Source organism: Stegostoma tigrinum, chromosome 15 (assembly GCF_030684315.1).
Source record: "Stegostoma tigrinum isolate sSteTig4 chromosome 15, sSteTig4.hap1, whole genome shotgun sequence".
In the NCBI taxonomy this organism is placed as follows: domain Eukaryota; kingdom Metazoa; phylum Chordata; class Chondrichthyes; order Orectolobiformes; family Stegostomatidae; genus Stegostoma; species Stegostoma tigrinum.
Window position 1 is genome coordinate 14,596,897 of NC_081368.1, and position 26,344 is coordinate 14,623,240.

Here is a 26,344-nt window from a genome sequence, read left to right on the forward strand (position 1 = left end):
CATCCAGCCTCACATTTTGTTGTCTTGGATTCTCCAGCATCTGCAGTTCCCATTATCTCTGATACTAATTAAAGCATGGTGGCTCAGTGGTTAGCACTCTTGCCTCACAGCACCAGGGACGTGGGTTCGATTCTACCCTCGGGCGACTGTCTGTGTGGAGTTTGCACATTCTCCCCACGTCTGCATGGGTTTCCTCTGGGTGCTCCGGTTTCCTCCCACAGTCCAAAGATGTGCAGGCTCGGTGGATTTGCCATGCTAAATTGCCCATAGTGTTCAGGGTGTGTAGATTAGGTGGGTTATAAGGGAATGGGGGGGGGGGGATGCTCCGATTGTCTGTGTGGACATGTTGGGCCAAAGGGCCTGTTTTCACACTGTAGGGATTCTATGAAATCTATAAACTTCTGTCTATCTCATCTTCAAACTGAAGTGTCCAGGTATCCATCTCACTCTGGGGTAGTGAATTCCACAGATTCACAGCCTTTTGAGAGAAATAATTTCTCATCATCTACTTTAAATCTGCCATCCCTTAGCCTAAAACTATGATCTCTCATCCTGAGTGAGGAAACAGGCTCTCTGCACCGACTTTGTCAATTTCTTTTAGCATTTTATATACCTCAATTTGATATACTCTCATTCTCCTAAAGTTCCAGAGAGTATCAGCCTAAATGAGTTAATCTTTCTTCATAAGACAAACTCCGCTCCCCCAAATCTCTGGAACTGCTTCCAATTTAACTACATGATCAAGTAAACGCCCCAAAACCATACACAATACTCCAGGTACAGTCTCACTAATGCCTTGTACAGCTGCAGTAATATTTCCCTGCTTTTACACTCCATTCCTTTAGCAATAAATGCCAAAATTCCATTCGTCCTTCTCATTACCTACTGCACCTGCGGACTAGCCATTTGTAAGTCATAAATAAGGGCACCCAGAACCCTCTGCACGAAAGCATTTTAAGTTTCTTTCCATTTTAGATTTTTCTTTCCAGTTTTCCTGACCAAAATGGATAAACTCAAATGTATCCTTGTTAAACTCCATCTGCAAAATTCTGGCCCATTCACCTAACCTATCGATATTTTTCTTATTTCTTCACTGCGCCTCACGTTCCCACCTATTTCAGTGTCATCTGCACATCTGGCTTTGGTGCTTCCTATTGCTGCATCAGAGTCATTTTTATAGATTATAAATAGTTGGAGCCAGAGGACCAAACCTGTGGCACCCTGAAGCAAGTTGACTTTGCCACAGGCTATGGCTGAGGCCTTAGTTCTTCGGGCCAAAGAGCAAAGGCTATGGCGAGAAAGAAGGAACAGAATAATCAGTTGGATGATCAGCCATCTGACGGTCAAGCGACTTCCAAGGGCCAGAAGGCCTACTCTTGCTTCTATTGTCCATGCTACTGTAACTTTTTTAACTGCATACTGTGCAACCACATTGCTGTGTGTCTGAAGTCACTGAAGGACATGAGTGAACCAGATGGATTTTTCTGACAATCGACAACAGATTCACGGTATCAGTATGTTAATTCCAGCTTCTTTATTGAATTCAAATTTCACCAGCAGCCGTGGCAGGGTTTGAACCTGGATCCCCAGCTGCATTTCTGGATTAACAATCCAGCAATAATACCAGTAGGTCACTGCCTCCCCAGTAAGGCTCAGTTACCAAGTGAATGGTAAATGGAAATGGCTAGTCACGGTGCAATGGGAATAACCATACTATATTCTATAACAGCGCTGTTTAAAAAGGAATCTTTAACTTAAGTCAAGCAGTGCCCTGTTAACAAGATGGCCCTTTTCAGAAAGGGCATCAACAGCATATCAAATAAGGAGTATATGACACAGAGATATCAGGACGGACACTGGGGATCAGATTCTACTGTCAGGCAGAGGCTCGAGAAGCTGGGTCTCACGTGAAGTGGAACAGAAAGCTAAGGAGATGCAGTTTTCTTTCAACAAGATCATCAGGATGAAGCAAGATCATTTCCACTGGTTAGGGAGCCTGATAACAGGCAGTCAGCAGTTTCAGACAGCACTGAGAGAATGAAGGAGGAAATCAGGAGATTTCTCTTCCTGTTGAGTTATTAAAGCACGGGGTATTCACCTCAGGCAGTGACTAATGCTCAGTCCACTGCATCATTTCAGAGGAAAGGGGTGACTGTTTTACAACCAGGTCAGAAATCACACAACTCCAGGTTATAGTCTGAATGGGTTATTTGAAAACACAAGCTTTCGGAGCCTCAGTCCTTCTTAATCCAAGGCCCTGAAAGCTTGTGTTTTCAGATAACCCGGTCGGACCATAACCTGGTGTCATGTGTTTTCTGACCTTATCCACCCCAGTCCAACACCAGCACCTCCATACCAGGTTGTACAACAGAATAAGGGTGCAGGTCTATAGAGAGAGAACAGACCAGCGGAACGATCATTCCCTGGCACAGACACGATGACATTTTGTGGAGGTGCCAGGGGTCCCAGCAAATGGCGTCACCTCTTTCCGCTGCACCTTGTACCAATCAAGTGTTTGGCAGAGGGGCGGATCTTCCTTTGGGATCAAAGACCCAAGGGTCAATCAGAAGCTGGCAACTCTCATGCCCAGCAGCGCCATCATTACCCACAGGTTCTCAGGGCCGAGGTCTCGGATCAAAGAGGAGGAGGTGGATCAAAGAGGAGGAGGTAAGTGACGGGAAGGGTGGTTTTGTGAGGGAGGCGGGTTATAGCAAGCCCAGCTTTGTCTATCAGGCACTGAGTGACTTTGAGCAAATGACTTCTCCAAGCTCAGCAGCGAACATGTCCACGTGTTCCATCCATTATGATCCCCCCTACCCTATCCTAGCTCTGGATTCACAAGAGCGGCTATGGGATGTTCAAAGTGGGCATTATGTTTTCTTAAATTCATTCAAGGGACAAGGGCATCGCTGGCTAGACTAGCATTTATTGCCAATCCCAAATTACCCAGACAGCTTTTAAGAGTCAACCACAGTCAACAGAGAGTCCAATGTAGGCCAGACCAGGTAAGGATGGCCTACAGGACATTAGTGAATCAAATAAGATTCTTCTGACAGTCATCAAATGTTTCATGGTCATCATTAGACACTTAATTCCAAATTTTTATTGAGTTCAAATTCCACCAACTGCCGTAGTGGAGTTCTAACCTGGGTCCCCAGAACATTGATGTGTGACTTTATTATCTTGGATTCTCCAGCATCTGCAGTTCCCATTATCTCTGATACAATTTTAACCTCACTGCGAAGCCTCTTCCAGGGATGCCTAACGTGAAGAAGTTACCCTCCTCCCCTCCGGACCAACCTCAGGGAATCTCTCTCCCACTGCAACTCTCTTGCAATCTCTTCAGCCTTGAAACTGCTATGCTGTCCCTACCTCCCCACCTATACTCTCCTCTCCACCTATCTTCTTTTCTCTCCATCTTCGGTCCACCTCCCCCTCGCTCCCTATTTATTCCAGAACCCTCACCCCATCTCCCTCTCTGATGAAGGGTCTAGGCCCGAAACGTCAGCTTTTGTGCTCCTGAGATGCTGCTTGGCCTGCTGCGTTCATCCAGCCTCACATTTTATTATCTTTGAATTCTCCGGCATCTGCAGTTCCCATTATCTCTCCCCTGGGTCTCTGCATAAACGTTCCAGCAATAACACCACAAGGCCAACACCTCCTTTCACTGCCCATTTAAGGTCTTCCTGCCTTGTGTGAAGGACCCCTGCCTGCGACCATCCTCCTGCCTTAATAAATACCCACCCACTCCCCCATCACCAAATCTACCATGGGGGTGGGAAAGGCAGAACTCACTCCTTCCACAGTACAAAAGTGTGTTGTTAGGTGGATTGGTCATGGTAAATTGCCCAGTGTCGAGGGGCATATAGGCTAGATGGATTAGTCATGAGAAATGTGGAGTTACAGGGATGGGGTGCAGGGGCTGGGTATGAGTGGGATGCTCTTTGGAGGGTCGGTGCAGATACAATGGGTTGAATGGCCTCCTTCCACACTGTAGGGATTCTATGATTCCATTCTAAGAGAGAAGGTCATGGAATGAGAACACGATGAATGCAAAATAGACTCATTTTCTTTTCCTTCGATAGCAGGTCATGAGAAAAACAAACGAACAAACAGTCAGACTTCTTGGTGAGAAGCAGCTCTGACAACGATAGCTTCAATGCACAGCACCGCTGATCAGGGCACCTCCTGTGGCCTGACTTATGAATCCACTCCAGGAGGCCTCAGTAAATGCACATGTGGCAAAAGTCCAAAACAAAAAAAGGCACACACAAAACAAAGCACGGCACACAAGGAACACGGGTAGACATTTCCCATTCCTCTAATCACCTTCAAAAACAGAGAGGTCCAAATCCCACAGATCATGGCATCCCAGACTCAGAGAAACAGTGCCACCGAAAATAATCAACACACCTCATCTTTGATCCTCACAATGGACCGATAATAGCTGGGCTGTTAATGTCTGTCAGGTTAGAAAGTAAGATTTACACTTGATATATCACCTTTAACTACGTCAGGTCATCCTGAAGCACTTTAGAGTACTTCTATTGCACACTGTTGTGATATAGTAAACAAGGCAGAGGGAACTGCCAGTCATGAGAGAGACGTATGACCTCAGCACTGTCAAACCAAGTGCTGCACTTTGAGTCATCCAACTCAGAAACAGGCCCTTCAGTCCAACCAGTCCATGTCAGCCATAATCCCAAACTAAACCAGCCCCACCTGCCTGCTGCTTAGCCGATATCCCTCCATGAACTTATCGAAATGTCTTCTAAACATTTCCACCACTTCCTCTGCAAGTTTATTCGATGCACGTGTTTGAAGAAGGTTCCTACCTGCTTTGTCATCTGCCACACACAGTCAATGAACTGAAGGAAGATGGGCGATCGATCAGCATCAGCATGGTTCTCGTCACCGTGTCCTACTCTCTGGGACAAGAGAGAAAGAATAGCCGTTACCCAGCACTCTACACAACGCAGGATGACCCAAAGCACCTTACAATACTTCAGGAAAGGTCTAGTCACCATTGCAATTAAAGAAACAACCGTCCAGCATAAAAAATTCAGACAGAAAGGAGTTTAATAAATGAGCAGGTATGCCAGATCTGTTGGGTTTCTCAAGCGCTTTCTAAGTTTATTTTTGATTTCCAGCAACGGTGGTAATTTGTTTTCCCTGAAATGACCACATAGCCCGTTTTCCTGATGCTAACTGAGGGATAAATATTGCTTAGGACACTTGTGCCATCTGTGCAGCTCCTCTTCATACTGCTACGGGAGCTTTTACATCCACCTGAGGACCCAAACAGGCTGCAATTCAATGTGTCACCCAACACTTATGTTATTTCAAAAATCCCTCACCCATGGGATCGGGGGTGGGGGTGGGGGGGAGGGGGGGTGGTGTCATTGACTGGCCAGTATTTATTGCCTGGCCCCAGTTGCCCGTGTGAAAATGGTGATGAGCTGTTTTCTTGACCCATGGGAGCTCATGAAATTTGACCCAGCAACAGTGAAGGAACGGCGATATATTTTCAAGTCAGGATGGTGGGGAACTTACAGGCAGTCGTGTTCCCATTGTCTGTTGCCCTTGTCCTTTGAGATGGAAATGGTCATGTGTTTGGAAGGTGCTGTCTGAGGATCTTTGCTGAATTTCTGCAGGGCATCTTGTAGATAGTAGCAGCAGTGTATCCCGAGTTGGAGAGTGGTTGTTTGTGGAAGTAGTGCCAATCAAACAGGCTGCTTTGTCCTGGGTGGTATCAGGCCTCCTCAGTATTGATGGAGCTGCACCCATCCAGGCAAGTGGGGAGCATTCCATCACACTCCTGACTTGTGCCTTCTAGATGGTGCATGGACCTTGCGGGGTCAGGAGCTGAATTATTTGCCGCAGTATTCCCAGCTTCTGACCAGCTCTTGTAGCCACTGTGTTTATGTGATGAGTCCAGGTGAGTTTCTGCTCAGGATGTTGACAGTGTGGAACTCAGTGACAGCAGTGTCATCGACTCTCATGATGCGATGGTTAGATTCTCTCTTATCGCACTCACCGCCTGGCATTTGTGCAAGTGCGAATGTTACTTGTCACTTGTCAGCACAAGCCTGGATACTATCCAGGTTTTTTTTGCATTTGGACATGGACTGCTTCAGTGTCTGAGGAGTCGTGAATGGTGCCGAACACTGTGAAATTATCAGCAAACACATGCACTTCTGACCTTATGATGGAGGGAAGGGCAGGACAAGATGGTTGGGCTGAGGACACTACCTTGAGGAACTCGTGCAGAGATGGCCTGCAGCAGAGATAACTGACCCCCAACAACCACAACCATGTCATGTGCCAGGTATGACACCCACTAGCAGGAAGCTTTCCTCAGATTCCCACTGACTCCAATTTCTCTAGGGCTGCTTGATGCCACACCCGGCTGAACGCAGCTATAATGTTGAGGGCTGTCATGCTCACTTCTGGAATTCAGCTTTTTTGTCCGTCTTTGACCCTAGGCTATAATGAGATCAGGGGCCGAGTGGCCCTGGCAGAACACAAACTGGGCGTCACTGAGTAGGTGCTGCTTGAGGACACCTTTCATCACTTTACAGATGATCGAGAGTGATCAGTTTTGCAGGGCAGCGTCAGCCTCCATTATTTGCTCCAGTATCTTAGGTGGGACTTAAATCCAATTCTGGGTTGACAAAACTCTCACATTTGAACTGATGTAAGAAAGTGAAATATTCAGATTTTCTCACTCAACTCCACTACGCCCCCTCTTTACTTACGACTGCAAATCTGTGTCCAAAACTTAGCCACTCCTTTTCGATCAGCACTTCAAATCCCTTAATCGTTCGATAGTAGCTGTCCAGGATCAGCATGGTTAGGGACGTTAGCTGAGAAGTCCGGTCCCAGCCATCACTGCAGTGGACCACAACTGAGGTTTTTGCTGATTCAACCTTGTCTGCTATCCGAACGGCTCCAGCTAAAAGGATCTGGAAAGGAACACAGGACGGCCAACAGAATGAGCTACAGAAGGAGTTCACAGCAGAGGAGAAATCAGCATAAACTGAATCAAGATGTTGTATTTCTTCCACAATCAACAACGTCCTCAAGGGGCCTCAGTGTGATTTAGAACTAGTGAATTCCATTTGAAATGCAATTACGTCAGTTACACAAGCAAACAGAGAAACATTTATACACAGCAGAGAATCAAAGACTGCACTTATTGGGATGACTAGTCGAGCTATGTTTTCGGTGGCACTGACTGAGGGAGGGACAGCGGGGAGAGACCAGGAGAAGTCCAGGTCCTTACTCCAACAGTATTAGAGATACCTGTGTCTACTCAAAGAGGCAAATGGATCTGAGTTTAATTTCCCATCGAAGACACAACCTTTGACAATGCAACACTCCCTTAAAGCATTAGCCTATAGTATGCGGTTTATAAGTAAATAAAGCGGTCAAGCTCTGTAAGTACCTGCTCTCAGTGTTATGAGATTAACCTTAAGTGGGGCAAGGAAGAAAATTAAAGTGATTTTTGTTGTTTGTAGAAAATGTACGGGGCTGACAAGGAAGTGTTTAATCTTTAATTGTCAGGAAATAAGGTTCTTTTCCAGACTCTTTTGTCAATTGAGGCTACCAAGAATACACGAGGAGTCTTGGTTGAGAAGCCAGAAATCCATCTGTCTGTAGAAACACCTGAGCCCCTGCGAAAATGAACTCAATTGACAGCTCTGGCTCTCACATCTGTATTGTACATTGCACAATGTTTGCTGGACTAGGATTACGAGATTTCTAGTAGTTGCAGTTTAATTTTTTTTCTATTTTTGCCTTTAAAACATCTGGCTGGTTCAATTATATTTGGCCTGCAGCAAAAGAATTTTTTAAACATATTGGAAAATTAATGACTGAATGACAACAACACTTGCCCACCAACTCTATCCTGTCTAAAACCTACAGAGCTTCGGACGCTGTAAATCAGGCACAAAAACAGAAGTTGCTGGAAAAGCTCAGCAGGTCTGGCAGCATCTGTGGAGAAAAACAAAAATCAGAGTTAACGTCTCGGGTCCAGTGCCCTTTCTTCAGAACTGAGAAAGTTCTGACAGTTCTGAGGAAGGGTCACTGGACTTGAAACGTTAACTCTGTTTCCTTCCTTCACAGATGCTGCCAGACCTGCTGAGCTTTTCCAGCACCTTCTGTTTTTGTGCCTGATTTACAGCATCCACAGTTCTTTTGGTTTTTATTTAGTAATGAATGAATTTTTTTTAGTCTTTCTTTTACACATTCTATAATCCCTCTACAATCCATTGCTTCTCTCCAGTGCTTTGTGCTTCAATAGACATGAAATAGCTTGGCATAATGGGTACAAGGGACAATGACGAGGATGTAACCCAGCAGTGGGGGCAGCGTGGTTTGGACATGGGTACGGCCACAGCACCCTACACTTTCTATTATAACTGAGATGAATTCCAACAAGACCAAGGAGGCATTTTCAATGGCCTGCCTTAATTCTCGATAATCCCCGTGGCTACCTTCACACACTTTCCTACCGCACAAAAAAACAATGCAGATCTTGACCATGTGTGCAATTTATCACGAGGCAGGTATTGAAAGCCAGGAATTTTCACAACACCGGCTGCCCGCTTTGGTGATGAAATTCCAGGCCTACGACTCCAAATGTTGGGCATGCCAAAGCAACTGGAGAACAGCACGGCACAGTGACAGCACTGACTGTGCACACACAACCACATCTCCTCACAGGAAGGAAGGTCACTCCAGTGAAGAAAGCCAAGAGATGGTGAAGAGAAAGTAGCGATGACACCCAGTTACAGACTGCCATCCTGAAAATGCCCCCATATCTCATCTTTCTGTCTTCTCTCAGTCAGCCAATCCTCTATCCATGTTAATATACCTCCAACACCATGGTCTCTCATCTTATTTACATAGCCATATGCTTGGTACCTCAACAAACACCTTAGGGAAAAGCAAATATTTTACACTGACAGGTTGCCCCTTATCTATCGTGCTTGTTACCTTTTCAAAAGAATCGTAGTCAATTTGGCCATCATGATTTCCCCTTCACGAGGCCATGCTGACTCTGCTTAATTATATTAATTTCCTAAATATTCTGCTATTATATCCTTGATAATAGATTCTAACATTTTCCCCAATGAGAGAAGTCAAGGTCTAAGATCTCTCCCGAAACTCAAGTGCCATTTCAGGATAACTCAAATGCACTAAATTACTGTTGTAAAGCTCTCTCAGTCAGATAAAAACGTGGGAGTTAAAGATCACAATTCAAACTCAGGATCCAATTACCAGAAACTTGGTTTCTCTTCGATTAGTTGCATTTCAGACGGTGTCAGCCAGTCTGAGTGCGGAGTCATCACCTCCTTCTCACCTCATGAAGGATACACTTTTTTGTTCTATATTCTCCAGCACAGATACCGCCTAAAGCTGTATCCCTCCAGCAGCTGGGCAAACAAGGCTTTACGGCACTGTTCAGGGTTTCAATACAAAGAAGGGAGCACTTTCAGTATGGAGCAAGCTGACAAGGAAGTGATGAAGGCTGGTACAATTATAACATTTAAAAGGCATCTGGATGGGTGCATGAATAGGAAGAATTGAGGGGGATTTGGGCCAACACTGGTAGATGGAACTAGATTAATTTAAGACATCTAGTCGGCATGGACGAGTTGGACCGAAGGGTCTGTCTCTGTGTTGTGCAGCTCTATGACTCTATCTGCTTTATGCTCCTATTGAATTTGAAAGTTCTGCCCGAGCACAGCTCATGACTCTCAGAAAGAGAAAAAAATGCCTTCATTGAAGATTAGACTTTCCTCTGACCACCATCTCCATTCGCTAAGAATCGTTATCAATCTATGAAAATCAGAGACAACTTGTTGTTTTATTCACTCATTGAACACGGGCATTCTGGATGGTCAACATTTATTGCCCATCCATTGCTACCCTTTGAGAAGGTGGTGCTGAGCTGCCTTCTTGAACTCCTGCAGTCCATGTGCTATAAGTTGACCTACATGTTCTTATTAGGGAGGGGATACTGTTGGGGAGGGAATTCCAGGATTTTGACTCAGCAATAGTGCAGGAATAGCAATATATTTCCAAGACAGGATGGTGAGAGGCTTGGAGGGGAATTTGGAGGTGGTGGTGCTCCCAAATGTCTGCTGCCCTTGTCCTGCTAGACGGAAATGGTCATGGGTTTGGAAGGTGCTGTCCGAGGATCTTTGGTGAATTTCTGCAGGGCATCTTGTGGATAGTACACACTGCTGCTACTGAGCATCGGTGGTGGATGCTTGACAATGTGGGGCCAATCAAGTGGGCTGCTTTGTCCTGGACAGTGCTAAGCTTCTTGAGTGTAGTTGGAACTGCACCCATCCAGGCAAGCGGGGAGCATTCCATCACACTCCTGACTTGTGTCTTGTAGATGGTGAACAGGTTTTGGGGAATCAGGAGGTACTTGTTTCAGTATTCCTAGCCTCTGACCTGCTCTTGTAGCCGCTGTGTTTATGTAGTTAGACCAGTTCAGTTTCTGGTCTAGAAATTGTCCGCTTTCTACCCGATCCACACAAATCAGGGCACCCCAGGTTTCTACCAAGTGAACACTAAGCTACAGCACTGAGATTGAACCTGGTATTTCACGATAGGATAGGAGTGCAGCAGGTGACAAGGGAGGTTGGTGAGATAGCTAGACAGTCATCAGGAGCAATTTCTGAGTTTATTAAGGCACCTGGTGATCATCCTCCACTCTAATACTGCAGTAAGAGACTAGCCCAGTCACAACCATCCCCAATATGATTGACAGACACATGAGTAAAGTCCTGAGACAGAAGGAAATAGGGGAGGAAGGGATAAAGGGATTACAAACTGAGCACGCACAGTTCTCCGACTTTAACCATAGTCATTACTTCATCCAGGTTTCAGTTTCCAACAGTGTTCCTATAATTAAGCACCACAATTGACGATGCAAAGGCTGCACAGATTGGGTTGATTTAATTTTTTTAGGTTCAAGGAGACCAGTTACATTCAATAGTAATAATTAAATACTGCACAATAGGTGTCTTACCCTTATATATTCCAACCAATGAGTTGAATCGATATTTGACAGCCACTTGGCCTCATCTATCACAGGGTAAACGACATCCTTCAGTTTCCTGAGGGACTCCCTCATGACATGGATGTTATGGATTTCCAAGAATATCAGCTCAGCGTTTGAATAGGCAGATTCACTCTCATAGCCTCCACCTTTTGCCTGTAAGATAGTGACAATTATGCAAAAATCACTGGAACAGAAAAAACATAAAGACAAGACTCAATGCGTGACCACAGCAGCTAAGCGTACAGCATGAATATTACAAAGAGGTGAAACTCTACTTCAGTTAATTGCCCTACAAAATTGGTTTAACTCAGTCAGTTGGTTCAGAACGCAGAATGACACCAACGCTACAGATTCAATTCTCAAACTGGCTGAGGGCATCATAGATAATTCTCTTTCTCAACGTCTGAATTAGCTGCAGAGGGTTAGAGATTTCCAAGTTTGCAACCACATTATTTTTTGAAAACAGTCTATTTACAGCCACTTTTATTGCCTCATAACATGACTTCCATAGAAACAGAGAAAACAGGAGCTGGAGTAGGCCATTCAGCCCTTCAAACCTGCTCCGCCATTCAGTATGATCACGGCTGATCATCCAACTTAGACCCCTTTTCCCACTTTCACCCCATATCCTTTGATCCCTTTAGCTCTAAGATCTATATCTAAACTCTTCGTGAAATCGTTCAATGTATTGGTCCCAACCACTTTCTATGACAGAGAATTCCACAGACTGACTGTTCTCAGGATGAAGAAATGTCTCATTATCTCAGTCTTAAATAGTCTACCCTGTATCCTTAGACTGTAACTCCTGGTTCTAGACTCCCAAATGAACAGCAGCATCCTTCGTATGTTTACCTTGTCTCCTACTGTTAGAATGTTATAGTTTTATATGACAGCACTTGCACCCCACCCCTGTCATTCTTCTAAACTCCAGTGAATATAGTCCTAAAGGATCCAGTCCCTCCTCATCATTCAGCTTTCCCATGAGCCAGTCTGGTTCACTGCACTCCCTCCAAAGCCAGAACATCCTTCTTCAGAGAAGGAGACCAAAAACACACACGATATTCCAAGTGTGGTCTCACCAGGGCCCCGAACAATTGCAGCATTACAACCCTGAGACCAACATGCTATTTGCCCTCTTCACAGCCTACTGCATCTGTATTTTTACTTTCAGAGACCACAGCACATGCAGCAGCCCCCCACCTACACGCCCCTTTCCCAATCTACGTCACTCGGGTAAAAATCTACCTTTCTGTTCTTCCTACCAAAGTGGATAGCCTCACAGTTATCCACATCTGCCATCGCGTTTGCTAACTTATTCCATGTGTCCAAACCACACTGAAGCATCTCTGCATTCTCCTCACAGCACACCCTCCCTCCCAGCTTTATGTCATCTGCAAACTTGGAGATATTTAGTTCCCTCACGTAAATCATTAACATACATTGTGAACAGCTGGGGTACAAACACAGATTCCTGAGGTATCCCACAAATCCCTGGTTGCCACTTGGATAAAGACTCAATTACTCCTTTCCAACCAGTGCCCTCTCCACTTCAGAATAGCGCTCCCAATGCCGCGCACTTTAACGCTACAAGCTGAAAGATGGTAAATGTGACAAGCACCTTACTGGCGTCTGCCACACTACTTTGCCGAGCATCGAAGATGATTAACTTGTGACTCTGGGCATTGGCGTCCATGATGGTTTGTAAATATTTCTCATCCTCCTTACACCGTTTGTCATTTGGCCCCACCAATGGCTGGCTGCATCGAGTAATCGTCGCTTGGCTTTCCGGGTGGATCCAAGACAAAACCTGAAGGAGGAGGTAGACAGAGTCTTTGGGTACAGCAAGGTTCAGTGTGTTAGGGTACAGCATTTGAAATGTAATCATTGAGGAGACGTGGGCTCCCCAGGGACAACGGTAAAGTCACTCAGTCCCACAAGCCCATTCCAGGGGTCAGCGGGACTGGGGCTGGAATCGAACTGGGTGAATGCAGACGGGTGTTAGGATCATTGAGTGCAACGGGGCAGAGCAGGCTTAAAGTGAAACAGAAGAGGACCGAGGCACAGGAGGTGCAATGTCGATATGCAGGAGTCATGATTTCTTGGGAGGATTTGAGTTCCGAGCTAAGTTTTACTTCCCTCTCTCTCAGAGCGGAGAGAAGAAGACTCACTCAAAAGACAAGGCAAGAAGGACAAAAACCGATTAAAAACACAATGGAGTAGTTACAATTTCAAGAGCAATACATTAAATTGTAATCACATGCATCTTCCAGATAATCTTTGCCTCGGTTGCAGACTCTTAAGGCTTTACTCAGCTGCCAACAAAATGTTGGCACAGCTCAACTCGTAAACAAGACTCTGAATAACACTGCTGTTTTCTATAAATTGTTGTGATTATGACAGTCAACAAACAGCTGCCTATTTATAACTAGCACATTCCTTTTATTTCTCCTAAACATTTTATTCATGTAACTGCCTATCTAACGGGGATGGTGACTGTGTATGTACGTTTGTCCATGTTCCTGCAGTAGCATGTGTCTGTATGTGTTCAGCGTGTATTCCTGCAATAGATAACGTGTGCTTGTGTGTGTTCAAGTACGGGTGGCTATGTTCACTCATACTTGTACATGTTGCCTTTCTAAGTGCTTTGTTAACACCCTCTTTCAGCATTTCCATTACAACTGACTATCGAGCTAATACTCCAACCCTACGAACTTATAGTGATCAGAGATAGTAGGAACTGCAGATGCTGGAGAATCCGAGATAACAAGGTGTAGAGCTGGATGAACACAGCAGGCCAAGCAGCATCTCAGGAACAAAAAGCTGACATTTCAGGCCTAGACCCTTCATCAGAAATGGGGGAGGGGGAAGAGGGTTCTGAAATAAATAGGGAGACAGGGGGAGGCAGATCAAAGGTGGATGGAGGAGAAGATAGGATTAGAGGAGGCAGAAAAGTTAAAGAGGTGGGGATAGAGCCAGTAGAGGTGAGTGTAGGTGGGGAGGTAGGGAGGGGATAGGTCAGTCTGAGGAGGACGGACAGGTCAAGGGGGCGGGATGAGGTTAGTAGGTAGGAAATGAGGGTGTGGCTTGAGGTGGGAGGAGGGGATAGGTGAGAGGAAGAACAGGTTAGGGAGGCGGGGATGAGCTGGGCTGGTTTAGGGATGCAGTAGGGGGGAGGGGAGATTTTGAAACTTGTGAAATCCACATTGATACCATTGGGCTGCAGGGTTCCCAAGCGGAATATGAGTTGCTGTTCCTGCAACCTTCGGGTGGCATCGTTGTGGCACTGCAGGAGGCCCAGGATGGACATGTCGTCTAATGAATGGAAGGATGAGTTGAAATGGTTCGTGACTGGGAGGTGCAGTTGTTTAGTGCGAACTGAGCGTAGGTGTTCTGCAAAGCGGTCCCCAAGCCTCCGCGTGGCTTCCCCAACGTAGAGGTAGCCACAACGTGTACATATAGTAATGTTTAGTTAATGCTAATTTTTTTAAGGTAACTACAGATTTTTTAAATCAAAAAGAGTAAGAAATAGTTTGTAATTTAGAGAAATGGAGGAAAATATGCAGCTCTTCTTTAACAAAAGCACTGACCAGAACCTGAGCTGCCTACAGCCCTGTGGTACTGCCTTTCGCACAGGGATTACACAGCAGCTGTTTCAGTGCGGGGTCTCTTGCAGAGAGACTCAAAATAAGGAGGTGTTTCTGTTGGACAGCTGAACGCAGCAACGCCACAGAGACTCAAACAATGCAACAAACTTTTTATTTTAAAAGGAACTCACTGGGATTCGTCCACGCGATCGAAATGCTGCCACTTTACAAAGGTCATCATCTTTGACACTAGATGGTACCACCACAACTGAAGGGTAAGTATCGCAGAGTTCATAGTTGCTGTTGATTTTACTGATGACCCAACTTTCATTTGGTAATCCCTGGATAGACCAGAAGGAGAGGGTGCAGAAGAATAAGAGAAAGAAAAGGTTACTGAAACATCAATTCCGCTTCTCTCCAAAGCTGACTTGTTGAGTACTTCCAGCATTTCCAAGGTGGAGGGGAGTGCGGGGAAGGGGAGGTCTGCTTCTCAGGCTAACATATCCGGACATTGAAAGAAGTTTTAGTGACGAGTTTCTCACCTTAATATTTGGTACGATTGAAATAAATCTTATAAATTGTGTGCGGTCATCCCCCCAGACACTTACTCATGGCAAAAACTGTTAAAGGAACCTTCTTGCCATATGAGGACAGACTGGATCAGTTATGATTCCGTAATATTCACTGGAATCCAGAAGAATGAGGGAGGATCTCACAGAAACAGAGGAATGACTGGGGTATCCACAACCAGACGTCACAGTCTAACAATAATGGGTTGGCCGTTTAGGTCTGAGATGAGGAGAAATGTCTTCACCCAGACAGTGGCCAAAACACTGAATGTTTTCCAACAGTGAGACAGATATAGTTTATAGGGCTAAAGAAATCAAGGGATATGGGAGAAATGGAGAACAGGGGACTCAGCCATGTTCATATGGAATGACTGAGAACGCTCAAACAGCCAAATGGCCTACTCCTGCTCCTATGTTCAAGGTTTCTATGTTTCATGTGGAGAGTCTGTGATGCTGCAGCTCCCACACGGCTCTGATGAACAGGAAACTTTCCTGCTCTTACCGTCTGCGATAGGGTTAGGGTTAGGGCTGACAACCAAATTGTTTGCCTGCTTTTATAACAAACCTTCCACGGCCATTAGGTCTGGAGGGGGGAATTGGACCTGGAGCTGCTAGTCCAGAGGTAGCGACCTTACCGCTGAGCCACAAGACCAGCTGGTAAACTGTGTTTTTCTCTGGCACAGGGCCAATCAGGATGACTCCTACTTTGTCGTGAAGAGAAACACAACTGCTTCACTAATGCATTTCAGGGAACGGTCCCATCAACCATAACCGGTCTGAATTGCACGTGACTCCAGTCCCATTCAATGGTGCTAACTCTTACAGTCCTCTAGACTGGCCGAGCAAGCTCCTCCACTTGTCGTGGCTTTCCAAGGCCAACAAGGATGCATCTATGTAACACCTTTAATGTAAGATCGTGTCCCAAGGTAACTAAGGGCGCACAATACACAATCCTTGCCAGTGCTGCCCACATGCCGAGAACAGAAGAGGTACAAGACTGACGGCCCCAGTCTACACCTCACAATGTGGCTAAACTGTGTAGAATTTGTACCAAAAAGGTGGCCCACATTTAAATAATATGCCCCATATCGAAGGAGGGACGACACATGGAATATGCTCTGGGTTAGAGGGACGTTGATGGCCCACCTGTCTTTTATATTCTGCCACTGCGTCGTATACCTTCCAGCCTTGAACTGGATAGTTCTCCTTATACTTCACCGCAAACAGTGGCTAGACAGGAGAAAGAAAATAGCAACACAGCAGGTTATGGCTGGACACACTGTACCTGACATCAAGCAGCACATTGTCTAGCACGTTAGCGAGATGTGGCTAAGACGGAATCCAAATGTTCCTGGTGTGTTTCTAACCAGCAAATAAGAAGCAATTGTCAATGATGCTGAGCGAGTGATGTCTGCAGTCCTGTCTGATAATTTGCACTGTGTCAGCAGCTGAATGTTAAACTCTGTGTGTTAGCTAATACGATGACAAAAAGAAAAAAGGGTGTGAGAATATACTTTGATTGTAGAGTGCACGTTTTACTTGCTTAGTTACTGTATGTGGGTTGTCTGCTAAAATGAACGTAGCGATGGGGAATGCTACACAGGTACCATTAATAAGGGTCAGAGAGGGGAGAGGTCATCATTGGCAGCTCAACACATCGGCACCAGCAGCAGGAAGCAACCCAATGAGGAGCCTGGAAAGAGAACAAGCAATGTTCCAACTTTAACTCTAATGAAAAGCACTGAGAGAAGAGAGATGGTTCTGGGTGTGGATATTCTGAGTCAGTTGCAACAGCTGCACCAAAACAGAAACCGCACCAAGAAATCACAGGCCTGATAAATTCATGCCAGAATTCACAAACTGCAGTCATATAGAGAGACTGCAAAGTTTCACAAGGAACAGTGGTCAATCTGTGTAAAATAAATACACATGTATATTACAGTTACCTAGAGTCAGAGTCATGCAGCATTGAAACAGACCCTTCGGTCCAACTCATCCATGCTGACCAAGATACCTTAAACCAATCTAGTCCCATCTGACAGCATTTGGCCCATATCCCTCTAAACACTTCCTATTCATGTACCCATCTAGATGCTTTTTAAATGCTGTAATTGTAGCAGGCTCCACCACCTCCTCTGGCAGCTCTTTCCATACACGCACCACGTTTGGCATGAAAAGGTTTTCCTTCAGGTCCCTTCTAAATATTTCCTCTCTCACCTTAAACCTTATGCCCTCTAGTTTTGGACTCCCCCACCCTGGAAAAAAGACCCTGGCTATTCACCCTTCTCATGTCCCTCATGTTTTTACAAACCTCTACATGGTCACCCGTCAGGCTCCAATGGTCCAGGGAAAATTGCCCCAGCCTATTCAGCTTCAGCCTGCATTGAGGAAGGAGACATCTCCAAAAAAAAATTGTTTGTGAGGCTAACACTGTGTTGCTGTGGCTAAAAGTGGGCTAGCCAGCACCTTCTACTGAGTATACAACAGTCACTTAGTTAATATTTGGTTATCACTGGCCACGGTTTTCTGAAAGGCTTGTGTAAGAGCCTCTTTAATAAACCACTTCTACTGGCAAGCTTTTCTTTCAGAGATGAACTGTGAAATAGGATGATAACAGTTACTTGGTCAGCAAATGATTATGTTTTAAGAAAACTGCCCCAGGTTATTTCAACAGGACTATCGCTTGGTAGTACAAGAGCTTGAACCTTGCCAAAATGTTATTGAAACTTTTCATTTTGCATCCATCAGGACAAATGGCAAGAATGCCAATTTTCCAACGATCACAACAATTTTTATTATGGGAGAACAGTCCACTCAGGGCTTGGCCAGTTGACTCTGATCTGCCAAGGCATTGAGGGTTTGTGTACATGTCCCGATGAAAGATTTCAGCAACATATTGCTCTTTTCAGAAAATATTAAGTCAAATTATTAAAAGAACAAAGGACAACACAGCACAGGAACAGGCCCTTCAGCCCTCCAAGCCTGCGCCAACACATTTTGCCTTTCCATATTAAAACTGTCTTCACATGCAGGATCGGTATCTCTCCATTCCCTTACTATTCATGTATTCATCCAGGTGCTTCTCGAATGCTGCTCTTGTGCCTGCTTCCACCCCCTCCTCTGGCATCGCGATCCAGGCACTCACCACCCTTTATGTGAAAAATCTGCCTCGCACATCCTTTTTAAACTCCTCCCCACCCAAACCCGCGTACCTTGAACCTGTGCCTCCTAGTAATTGAGCCCTCCACTCGGGGGGGAAGCCTAAAATCTGGTAACTTTAAATATCAACAACAGTAAACAGACCACCACACATGTGGGGCTGCTGTTGTCTTAGACACATGATACTGTGGCTAAGGTTGCAGTGAGTGTTTGCAACACGTGCCTTGATTGACACAAACCTGTATTCATTTTTGCTTTCTCCGGCCAACTTTCCCTCCACACAGCCAGACCTCGCTGGAATTTAACTTACACAGATACAAAAACCTACTTTAACCTGGAACTAAATTCAGCTTCTGAGGGGAAAAATGCAGCTGTTACCCCTCAGCCTAATGCACTACGGATTGCTAATAGGTGATTTTACCGGGTGGTCATTCCTGTGAAGCTAAGTGACAGGTTTTAGTACTCCCACTAACTCCCTTCAAGCCTGTGTTACAACTGGCTGAGATTTAAGGTTGGGAGCACTGGGGAGACACAAGGCTTCTGAAAGTCTTCTAGTTCCGGCCTTTCACTCAGAATGAAAAATAAACATTTTATCTGTGATTGACAGTGACAAATTGTTCGGCAGAACAACATGTTCCATCACTGTTAAGCACTGAGCAGCTATTGAGTGTGTCACTGATCTCAAAATACGACTCAGTAAAACACAGCAGCTTAGTAAGCACCTGATCCCCAGTCCATGTCCCCTCACCACAGCTCCCTAAACAATGGAATAATGCCCTTCTAGATTCTCAGAAATCCATCTGGCCAATTCAGACCCAAGAATTCACTGTACGTAAACTGGTGCTTACACAATCTTTGAAATGATTCATAATCACTGATACTTTAAAACTAAATTCTCCTGGTCATTTTCTCCCAGATAACTTAGGATCAAACAGCCATGGAAACAAATCCTTCAATCCATCTCCACCAATCCAAGCAGATATCCTAAACTAATCTAGTCCTACTTGCCGGCATTTGGCCAATATCCCTCTAAACCCTTCCTGTTCATATACCCACCTGGATGCCTTTTAAATGTTGTAATTGTACCAGCCTCCATCACCTCCTTTGGCAGGTCATTACATACACTCACCACTCTCTGCATGATAAAATTGTTCCTTAGATCCCTTTTTAAATCTTGCCCCTCTCATTTTGGGCACCCCAACCCTGGGGAAAAATCCTTGACTCATCGCCCTGTCCATGCCCCTCGTGATTTTACAAACCTCTATAAAAGGTCATCCCTCAGCCTCTGATGCTCCAGAGAAAACAGCTGCAGCCTATCAGCCTCTCCCTATAGCTCACAAACACCAACCTCGGCAACATCCTTGTACATCTTTTCTGAAGCCTTTCAAGTTTCCCAACATCTTTCTGATAGCAAGGAGACCAGAACTGAACACAATATTCCAAAAAGTGACCTAACCAATGTCCTGTACAGCCACAACATGGCCTCCTACCCCTATACTCAATGCCCTGACCATTAAAGACAAGCATATCAGATGCCTTCCTCACTATCCTATTCTACCTTGATTCCACTTTTAACAAACTATGAACCTGCACCCCAAAGTCTCTTTGTTCAGCAATACTTCCCAGAACCTTACCATTAAGTGCATAAGTCCAACCCTGACTTGCCTTTCCAAAATGCAGCGCCTCACATTTATGAAGGTTAAACTCCATTTGGCACTCCTCAGCTTGACAGCCCATCTGATCAAGGGTCCACTGTAGTCTGAGGTAACCTTCTTTGCTATCCATTACACCACTGAATTTCATTTGGACAACATCTCTACCCTATTAATAAAATGCTGTTTCCCCAAGGTAAGGTAGAGCTAGCCACATCGTACGATGAACGAATGCGTTTGTCTTGATAACAGTATTTTAGGCAGGATTGTACACAGCACATTGTATGGTCGACACATATTAAAAGGGCATTCTCTTGAACAGATTGCTGTCTGATCTGATGTATAGCAATTTATGCTCGTCTGAAACAACAAAATCAATTGTTGAATTTATTTTTGCAAAAATATTTTTTGCAATAAACAAAAATCTGTTTATATCACTAAAGCTTGGGGCAGCTGCTGGAAGGTACAGTGGGGAAAGACAGTTTAAGATCTTTCTGCCAAATACAACAAGCACTTGTTAAATGTTTAGAACCCCTCACTGCCTTAACAAAGTGTAAGTAGTTTTGCTTCATGACTAGAAAATATGTTTTGTTCTTGCAACTGATTGAAGCTGTAATGAGAAACAAATTCCGCTGTACTTTCTACAAGGTTTGTCCAGACTGGTTTTGGACCTTTACATTCAAGTACAGATAAATTATAAATGAAGTATATTTTTGCAATTTAGAAAAAATAAAGTAGGCAGAACAACAGACAGCAGGTTTCATGTTCAATTGGAAAATTCAAAAAAGCAGAATTGCCTCTAGTCTCAGCCCAGATTTTCTGGAGATTATTGAAAGGGTGGTGCGGCTGGTTGAAATTAGAGAAGGCTTGTATTCTGGATAAGCATCCACTACTTCCTGGCAGAATCCACACATGCATCAATTTCAGGCAAGATCTGTGAAGCCCCACATGGTCAAATAACCTACTGGCAGTGTTCAGTAAATGATGGGCACTCACTGGATGGTTGCTAGAGCCCAGGGGAGGGTAGAGACGGAAGAAAAGAAGCCCAGAAATGGACAAGTTGATAAAGCCAACAATCTACTAGCTGGATTTCTCTGCAGAGTTGGCGCAAACAGCTGAGAGGCAGGCCTCTTTCTGCACTGACAGCAACATTAACTCTGTAACAGTGATGCAGGTAAAGGTGTTCGCAGCAGCTAGCCTTCAAACAAGTGCACAAGACACAGCTGTGACTTGCAACCTTCTGCCAGTACACTGTCAACTGTACAATACAAAGAACTTTGCATTCAAATTATAATCAGCAATTTACTTTATAGAAAGTCTCACTTGAGCAGCTCATCAGACAGCTATCAGCATGACACTGATTGAACCGTTCAAACACAACACAATGCTGAGCACACTTACCAAGTTCTTCGAGACAGGAAAGGCGTACTGTGTCAGGTTCTCGAAGATCTCAAGTTTACCATGTTCTTCCTGTTTGTATGCAAACCGCAAATTTCTCATATCCTGTTAACACAGTTGGAGAACATCAACTCTAATCACGTCTTAACCAAAAGCGCAACAACAAACTTGAAGCTTCTGAGCTTTGACTGCATCAGGAAACGCTAAATTTCTAAGCTGAGAATTCGAGGAACAATCTCAGAAGAAGCAGAAAAGGAAACTGCTCCAAATGGAGAAGGTAAAACTACAGCTGCTTTGTCAATGACCTCCCTTTCACCATAAGATGGGCGGCACGGTGGCTCAGTGGTTAGCACTGCAGCCTCACAGCACCAGAACCCGGGTTCGATTCTAGCTTCAGGCGACTGTCCGTGTGGAGTTTGCACATTCTCCGCAAATCTGTGTGGGTTTCCTCCGGGTGCTCCGGTTTCCTCCCAAAGATGTGCAGGCTAGGTGGACTGGCCGTACTAAATTGCCCATAGTGTTCAGCGATGTGTAGGTTAGGGCCATGGGCCTGAGCAGGATGCTCTGAGGGTCAGTGTGGACTTGTTGGGCCAAAGGGCCTGCTTCCACACTCTAGGGATTCTACGAATTTTATGAAGATCAGAAGTGGGGATGTTCACCGATGACTACACAATGTTCAGTACCAAAGGTGACTCCTCAAATACTAAAGCAGTGCATGTTCAAATGCGAGATGGTTTGGACAATAACCAGACTATGGGGTTGACAAGCAGCAAGTAACATTCACACCGTATAAACGCTAGGTAGTGACCATCTGCAACAAGAGACAATCTAACCATCACCCCTCGACATTCAATGGTGTAATTGTCAAGGAATCCCCTCCTATCAACATTCTTGGGGTATGTATGTAGTCCAACTAGGGAAAGGGCCATACTGGACCTGGTGTGGGGGAATGAACCCGGCCAGGTGGTTGATATTACAGTAGGGGGCTACTTTGGAAATAGCGACCACAATTCTGTAAGTTTTACAATACTCATGGACAAGGATGGGAGTGGTCCTAAAGGAAGAATTCTAAACTGGGGGAAGGCCAACTATACCAAGATGCGGCAGGATCTGGGGAATAGGTTTGGACAATAACCAGACGAGGGCTGACAAGCAGCTAGTAACTGAAGGCAAATCCACATTTGATATGTGGGAGGCTTTTAAGGAGAGGCTGATTAGCATGCAGGAGAGACATGTTCCTGTGAAAATGCAAGATTAGGGAACCATGGATGACACATGAAATTGTGAGACTAGCTAAGAGGAAAAAGGAAGCATACATGAGGTCTAGGCGACTGAAGACAGACGAAGCTTTGGAAGAATATGGGGAATGTACAGCAAATCTGAAACAAGGGATTAAGAGGGCTAAGAGAGGACATGAGATATTGCTGGCAAACATGGTTAAGGAAAATCCCAAAGCCTTTTATTCATATATAAAGAGCAAGAGGGTAACTAGAGAAAGGATTGGCCCACTTAAGGACAAAGAAGGAAAGTTATGCGCTGAGTCAGAGAAAATGGGTGACATTCTTAACGAGTACTTTGCATCGGTATTCACCAAGGAGAGGGACATGACAAATGTTGAGGTTAGGGACAGATGTTTGCTCACTCTAGGTCAAGTTGACATAAGGAAGGAGTATCCTAAAAGACATTAAGGTGGACAAGTCCCCTGGTCCGAATGGGATCTATCCCAGGTTACTGAGGGAAGAGAGAGAGGAAATAGCCAGTGCCTTAACAGATATCTTTGCAGCATCCTTAGACACAGGTGAGGTCCCAGAGGACTGGAGACTTGCTAATGTTGTCCCCTTGTTTAAGGAGGGCAGTAAGGATTATTCAGGTAATTATCGACCAGTGAGCGTGACGTCAGTGGAAGCCACTGGAGAAGATACTGAGGGATAGGATCTATTCCCATTTGGAAGAAAATGGGCGTATCAGTGATAGGCAACATGGTTTTGTGCAGGGAATGTCATGTCTTACCAACTTAATAGAATTCTTTGAGAACGTGACAAAGTTGATTGATGAGGGAAAGGCTGTAGATGTCATACACATGGACTTCAGTAAGGCATTTGATAAGGTTCCCCATGGCAGGCTGATGGAGAAAGTGAAGTCACATGGGGTCCAGGGTGTACTAGCTAGATGGTTAAAAAAACTGGCTGGGCAACAGGAGACAGAGGGTAGTAGTAGAAGGGAGTTTGTCAAATTGGAGACCTGTAAACAGTGGTGTTCCACAGGGATCTGTGCTGGGACCACTGTTGTTTGAGATATATCTAAATGATCTGGAGGAAGGTGTAGGTGGTCTGATCAGCAAGTTTGCTGATGACACTAAGATTGGTGGAGTAGCTGATAGTGAAGGGGAAAGTCAGAAATTACAGCAGAATACAGATAGACTGGAGAGTTGGGCAGATAAATGGCAGATGGAGTTCAATCCGGACAAATGCGAGGTGATGCATTTTGAAAGATCAAATCCAAGGGCGAACTATACAGTAAATGGAAAAGTCCTAGGGAAAATTGATGAACAGGGAGATCTGGGTGTTCAGGTCCATTGTTCCCTGAAGGTGGCAACATAGGTCAATAGGGTGGTCAAGAAGGCATATGGCATGCTTTCCTTCATCGGACGGGGTATTGAGTACAAGAGTTGGCAGGTCATGTTACAGTTGTATAAGACTTTGGTTCGGCCACATTTAGAGTACTGTGTACAGTTCTGGTCGCCACATTACCAAAAGGACGTGGATGCTTTGGAGAGGGTGCAGAGGAAGTTCATCAAGATGTTGCCTGGCATGGAGGGCACTAGCAATGAAGAGAGGTTGAGTAGATTAAGATTATTTTCATCAGAAAGACAGAAATTGAAGGGGGGGACCTGATTGAGGTCTACAAAATCATGAGGGGTATAGACAGGGTGGATAGCAAGAAACTTTTTCCCCCAGAGTCGGGGACTCAATTACTAGGGGTCATGAGTTCAAAGTGAGAGGAAGAAAGTTTATGGGAGACATGCGTGGAAAGTTCTTTACACAGAGAGTGGGGGTGCCTGGAACGCATTGCCAGCGGAGGTGGTAGATGCAGACACGTTAGCGTCTTTTAAGATGTATCTGGACAGGTACATGGATGGGCAGGGAGCAAAGGGATACAGACCCTTAGAAAATAGATGACAGGTTTAGACAGAGGATCTCGATCGGTGCAGGCTTGGGGGGCCGAAGGGCCTGTTCCTGTGCTGTAATTTTCTTTGTTCTTTGTTCTTTGACAAAGCAGCCCAATTGATTGGCACTATATCCACAAGCATCCACTCCCTCCACCACCTACACTCAGATGCAGCAGTGTGTACTATCTACAAGACTCACTGCAGAAATTTACTAAAGATCCTTAGGCAGCACCTTCCAAAACCATGATCACTTTGGTGATATTACTTTGGAGATATCACTTTGGCGATAGCGATCACAATTCTGTTATGTTTACTTTAGTGATGGAAAGAGATCGGTGTATACCACTGGGCAAGAGTTATAAGCTGGGGGAAAGGCAATTACGATGAGATTAGGCAAGATTTAGGGAGCATAGGATGAGGAAGGAAACTGCAGGGGATGGGCACATTAGAAATGTGGAGCTTATTCAAGGAAAAGCTCCTGTGTGTCCTAGATAAATATGTACCTGTCAGGCAGGGAGGAAGCTGTAGAGTGCGGGAGCCGTGGTTTATGAAGGAGGTGGAATCTCTGGACAAGAGGAAGAAGAAGGGTTATGTTAGGATGAGATGTGAAGGCTCAGTTAGGGCACTTGACGGCTATGAGGTAGCCAGGAAAGACCTAAAGAGAGAGCTCAGAAGAGCCAGGAGGAGACATGAGAAGGTGTTGGCGGATAGGATCAGGGTAAACCCTCAGTCTTTCTATAGGTATTTAAGGAATAAAAGAATGACAAAAGTAAGATTAGGTCCAATCAAGGATAGTAGTGGGAAATTGTGTGTGGAGTCAGAGGAGATAGGGGAAGCACTAAATGAATATTTTTCGACAGTATTCACTCTAGAAAACGACAATGTTGTCGAGGAGAATACTGAGATACAGGCTACTAGACTAGGTGGGATTGAGGTTCACAAGGAAGAGGTATTAGAAATCCTTCAGAAGGTGAAGATAGATAAGTCCCCTGGGCTGGATGGGATTTATCCTCGGATCCTCTGGGAAGCCAGGGAGGAGATTGCCGAGCCTTTGGCATTGATCTTTAACTCGTCATTGTCTACAGGAGTAGTGCCAGACGACTGGAGGATAGCAAATGTGGTTCCCCTGTTCAAGAAGGGGGGTAGAGACAACCCTGGTAATTATAGACCAGTGAATCTTACCTCAGTCGTTGGTAAAGTGTTGGAAAAGGTTATAAGGGATAGGATTTATAATCATCTAGAAAAGAATAAGTTGATTAAGGATAGTCAGCACGGTTTTGTGAAGGGAAGGTCGTGCCTCACAAACCTTATTGAGTTCTTTGAGAAGGTGACCAAACAGGTAGATGAGAGTAAACCGGTTGATGTGGTGTATATGGATTTCAGCAAGGCGTTCGATAAGGTTCCCCACAATAGGCCATTGTACAAAATGCGGAGGAATGGAATTGTGGGAGATATAGCAGTTTGGATCGGAAATTGGCTTGCTGAAAGAAGACAGAGGGTGGTAGTTGACGGGAAATGTTCATCCTGGAGACCAGTTACTAGTGTTGTACCGCAAGGGTCGGTGTTGGGTCCACTGCTGTTTGTCATTTTAATAAATGACCTGGATGAGGGCGTAGAAGGATGGGTTAGTAAATTTGCAGATGACACTAAGGTCGGTTTGGTTGTGGATAGTGACAAAGGATGCTGTAGGTTGCTGAGAGACATAGATAAGCTGCAGAGCTGGGCTG

The 26,344-nt window shown here is 45.0% G+C and overlaps 1 protein-coding gene across 10 annotated transcripts in view; it reads right to left on the reverse strand.

The window, feature by feature from the left end:
- mtmr1b (myotubularin related protein 1b) overlaps nucleotides 1–26,344 on the reverse strand; it is a 96,477-nt gene that overhangs the window by 28,245 nt on the left and 41,888 nt on the right. For all 10 annotated transcript variants that reach the window (XM_059651339.1, XM_059651338.1, XM_059651345.1 and 7 more), the window contains 7 exons: nucleotides 21,452–21,553; nucleotides 16,386–16,469; nucleotides 14,862–15,011; nucleotides 12,705–12,893; nucleotides 11,054–11,239; nucleotides 6,759–6,965; nucleotides 4,836–4,928 (listed from right to left, as the gene is read on the reverse strand). In XM_059651339.1, the coding sequence (XP_059507322.1) occupies nucleotides 4,836–4,928; nucleotides 6,759–6,965; nucleotides 11,054–11,239; nucleotides 12,705–12,893; nucleotides 14,862–15,011; nucleotides 16,386–16,469; nucleotides 21,452–21,553 (1,011 nt within the window). The remainder of the gene's footprint in view (nucleotides 1–4,835; nucleotides 4,929–6,758; nucleotides 6,966–11,053; nucleotides 11,240–12,704; nucleotides 12,894–14,861; nucleotides 15,012–16,385; nucleotides 16,470–21,451; nucleotides 21,554–26,344) is intronic.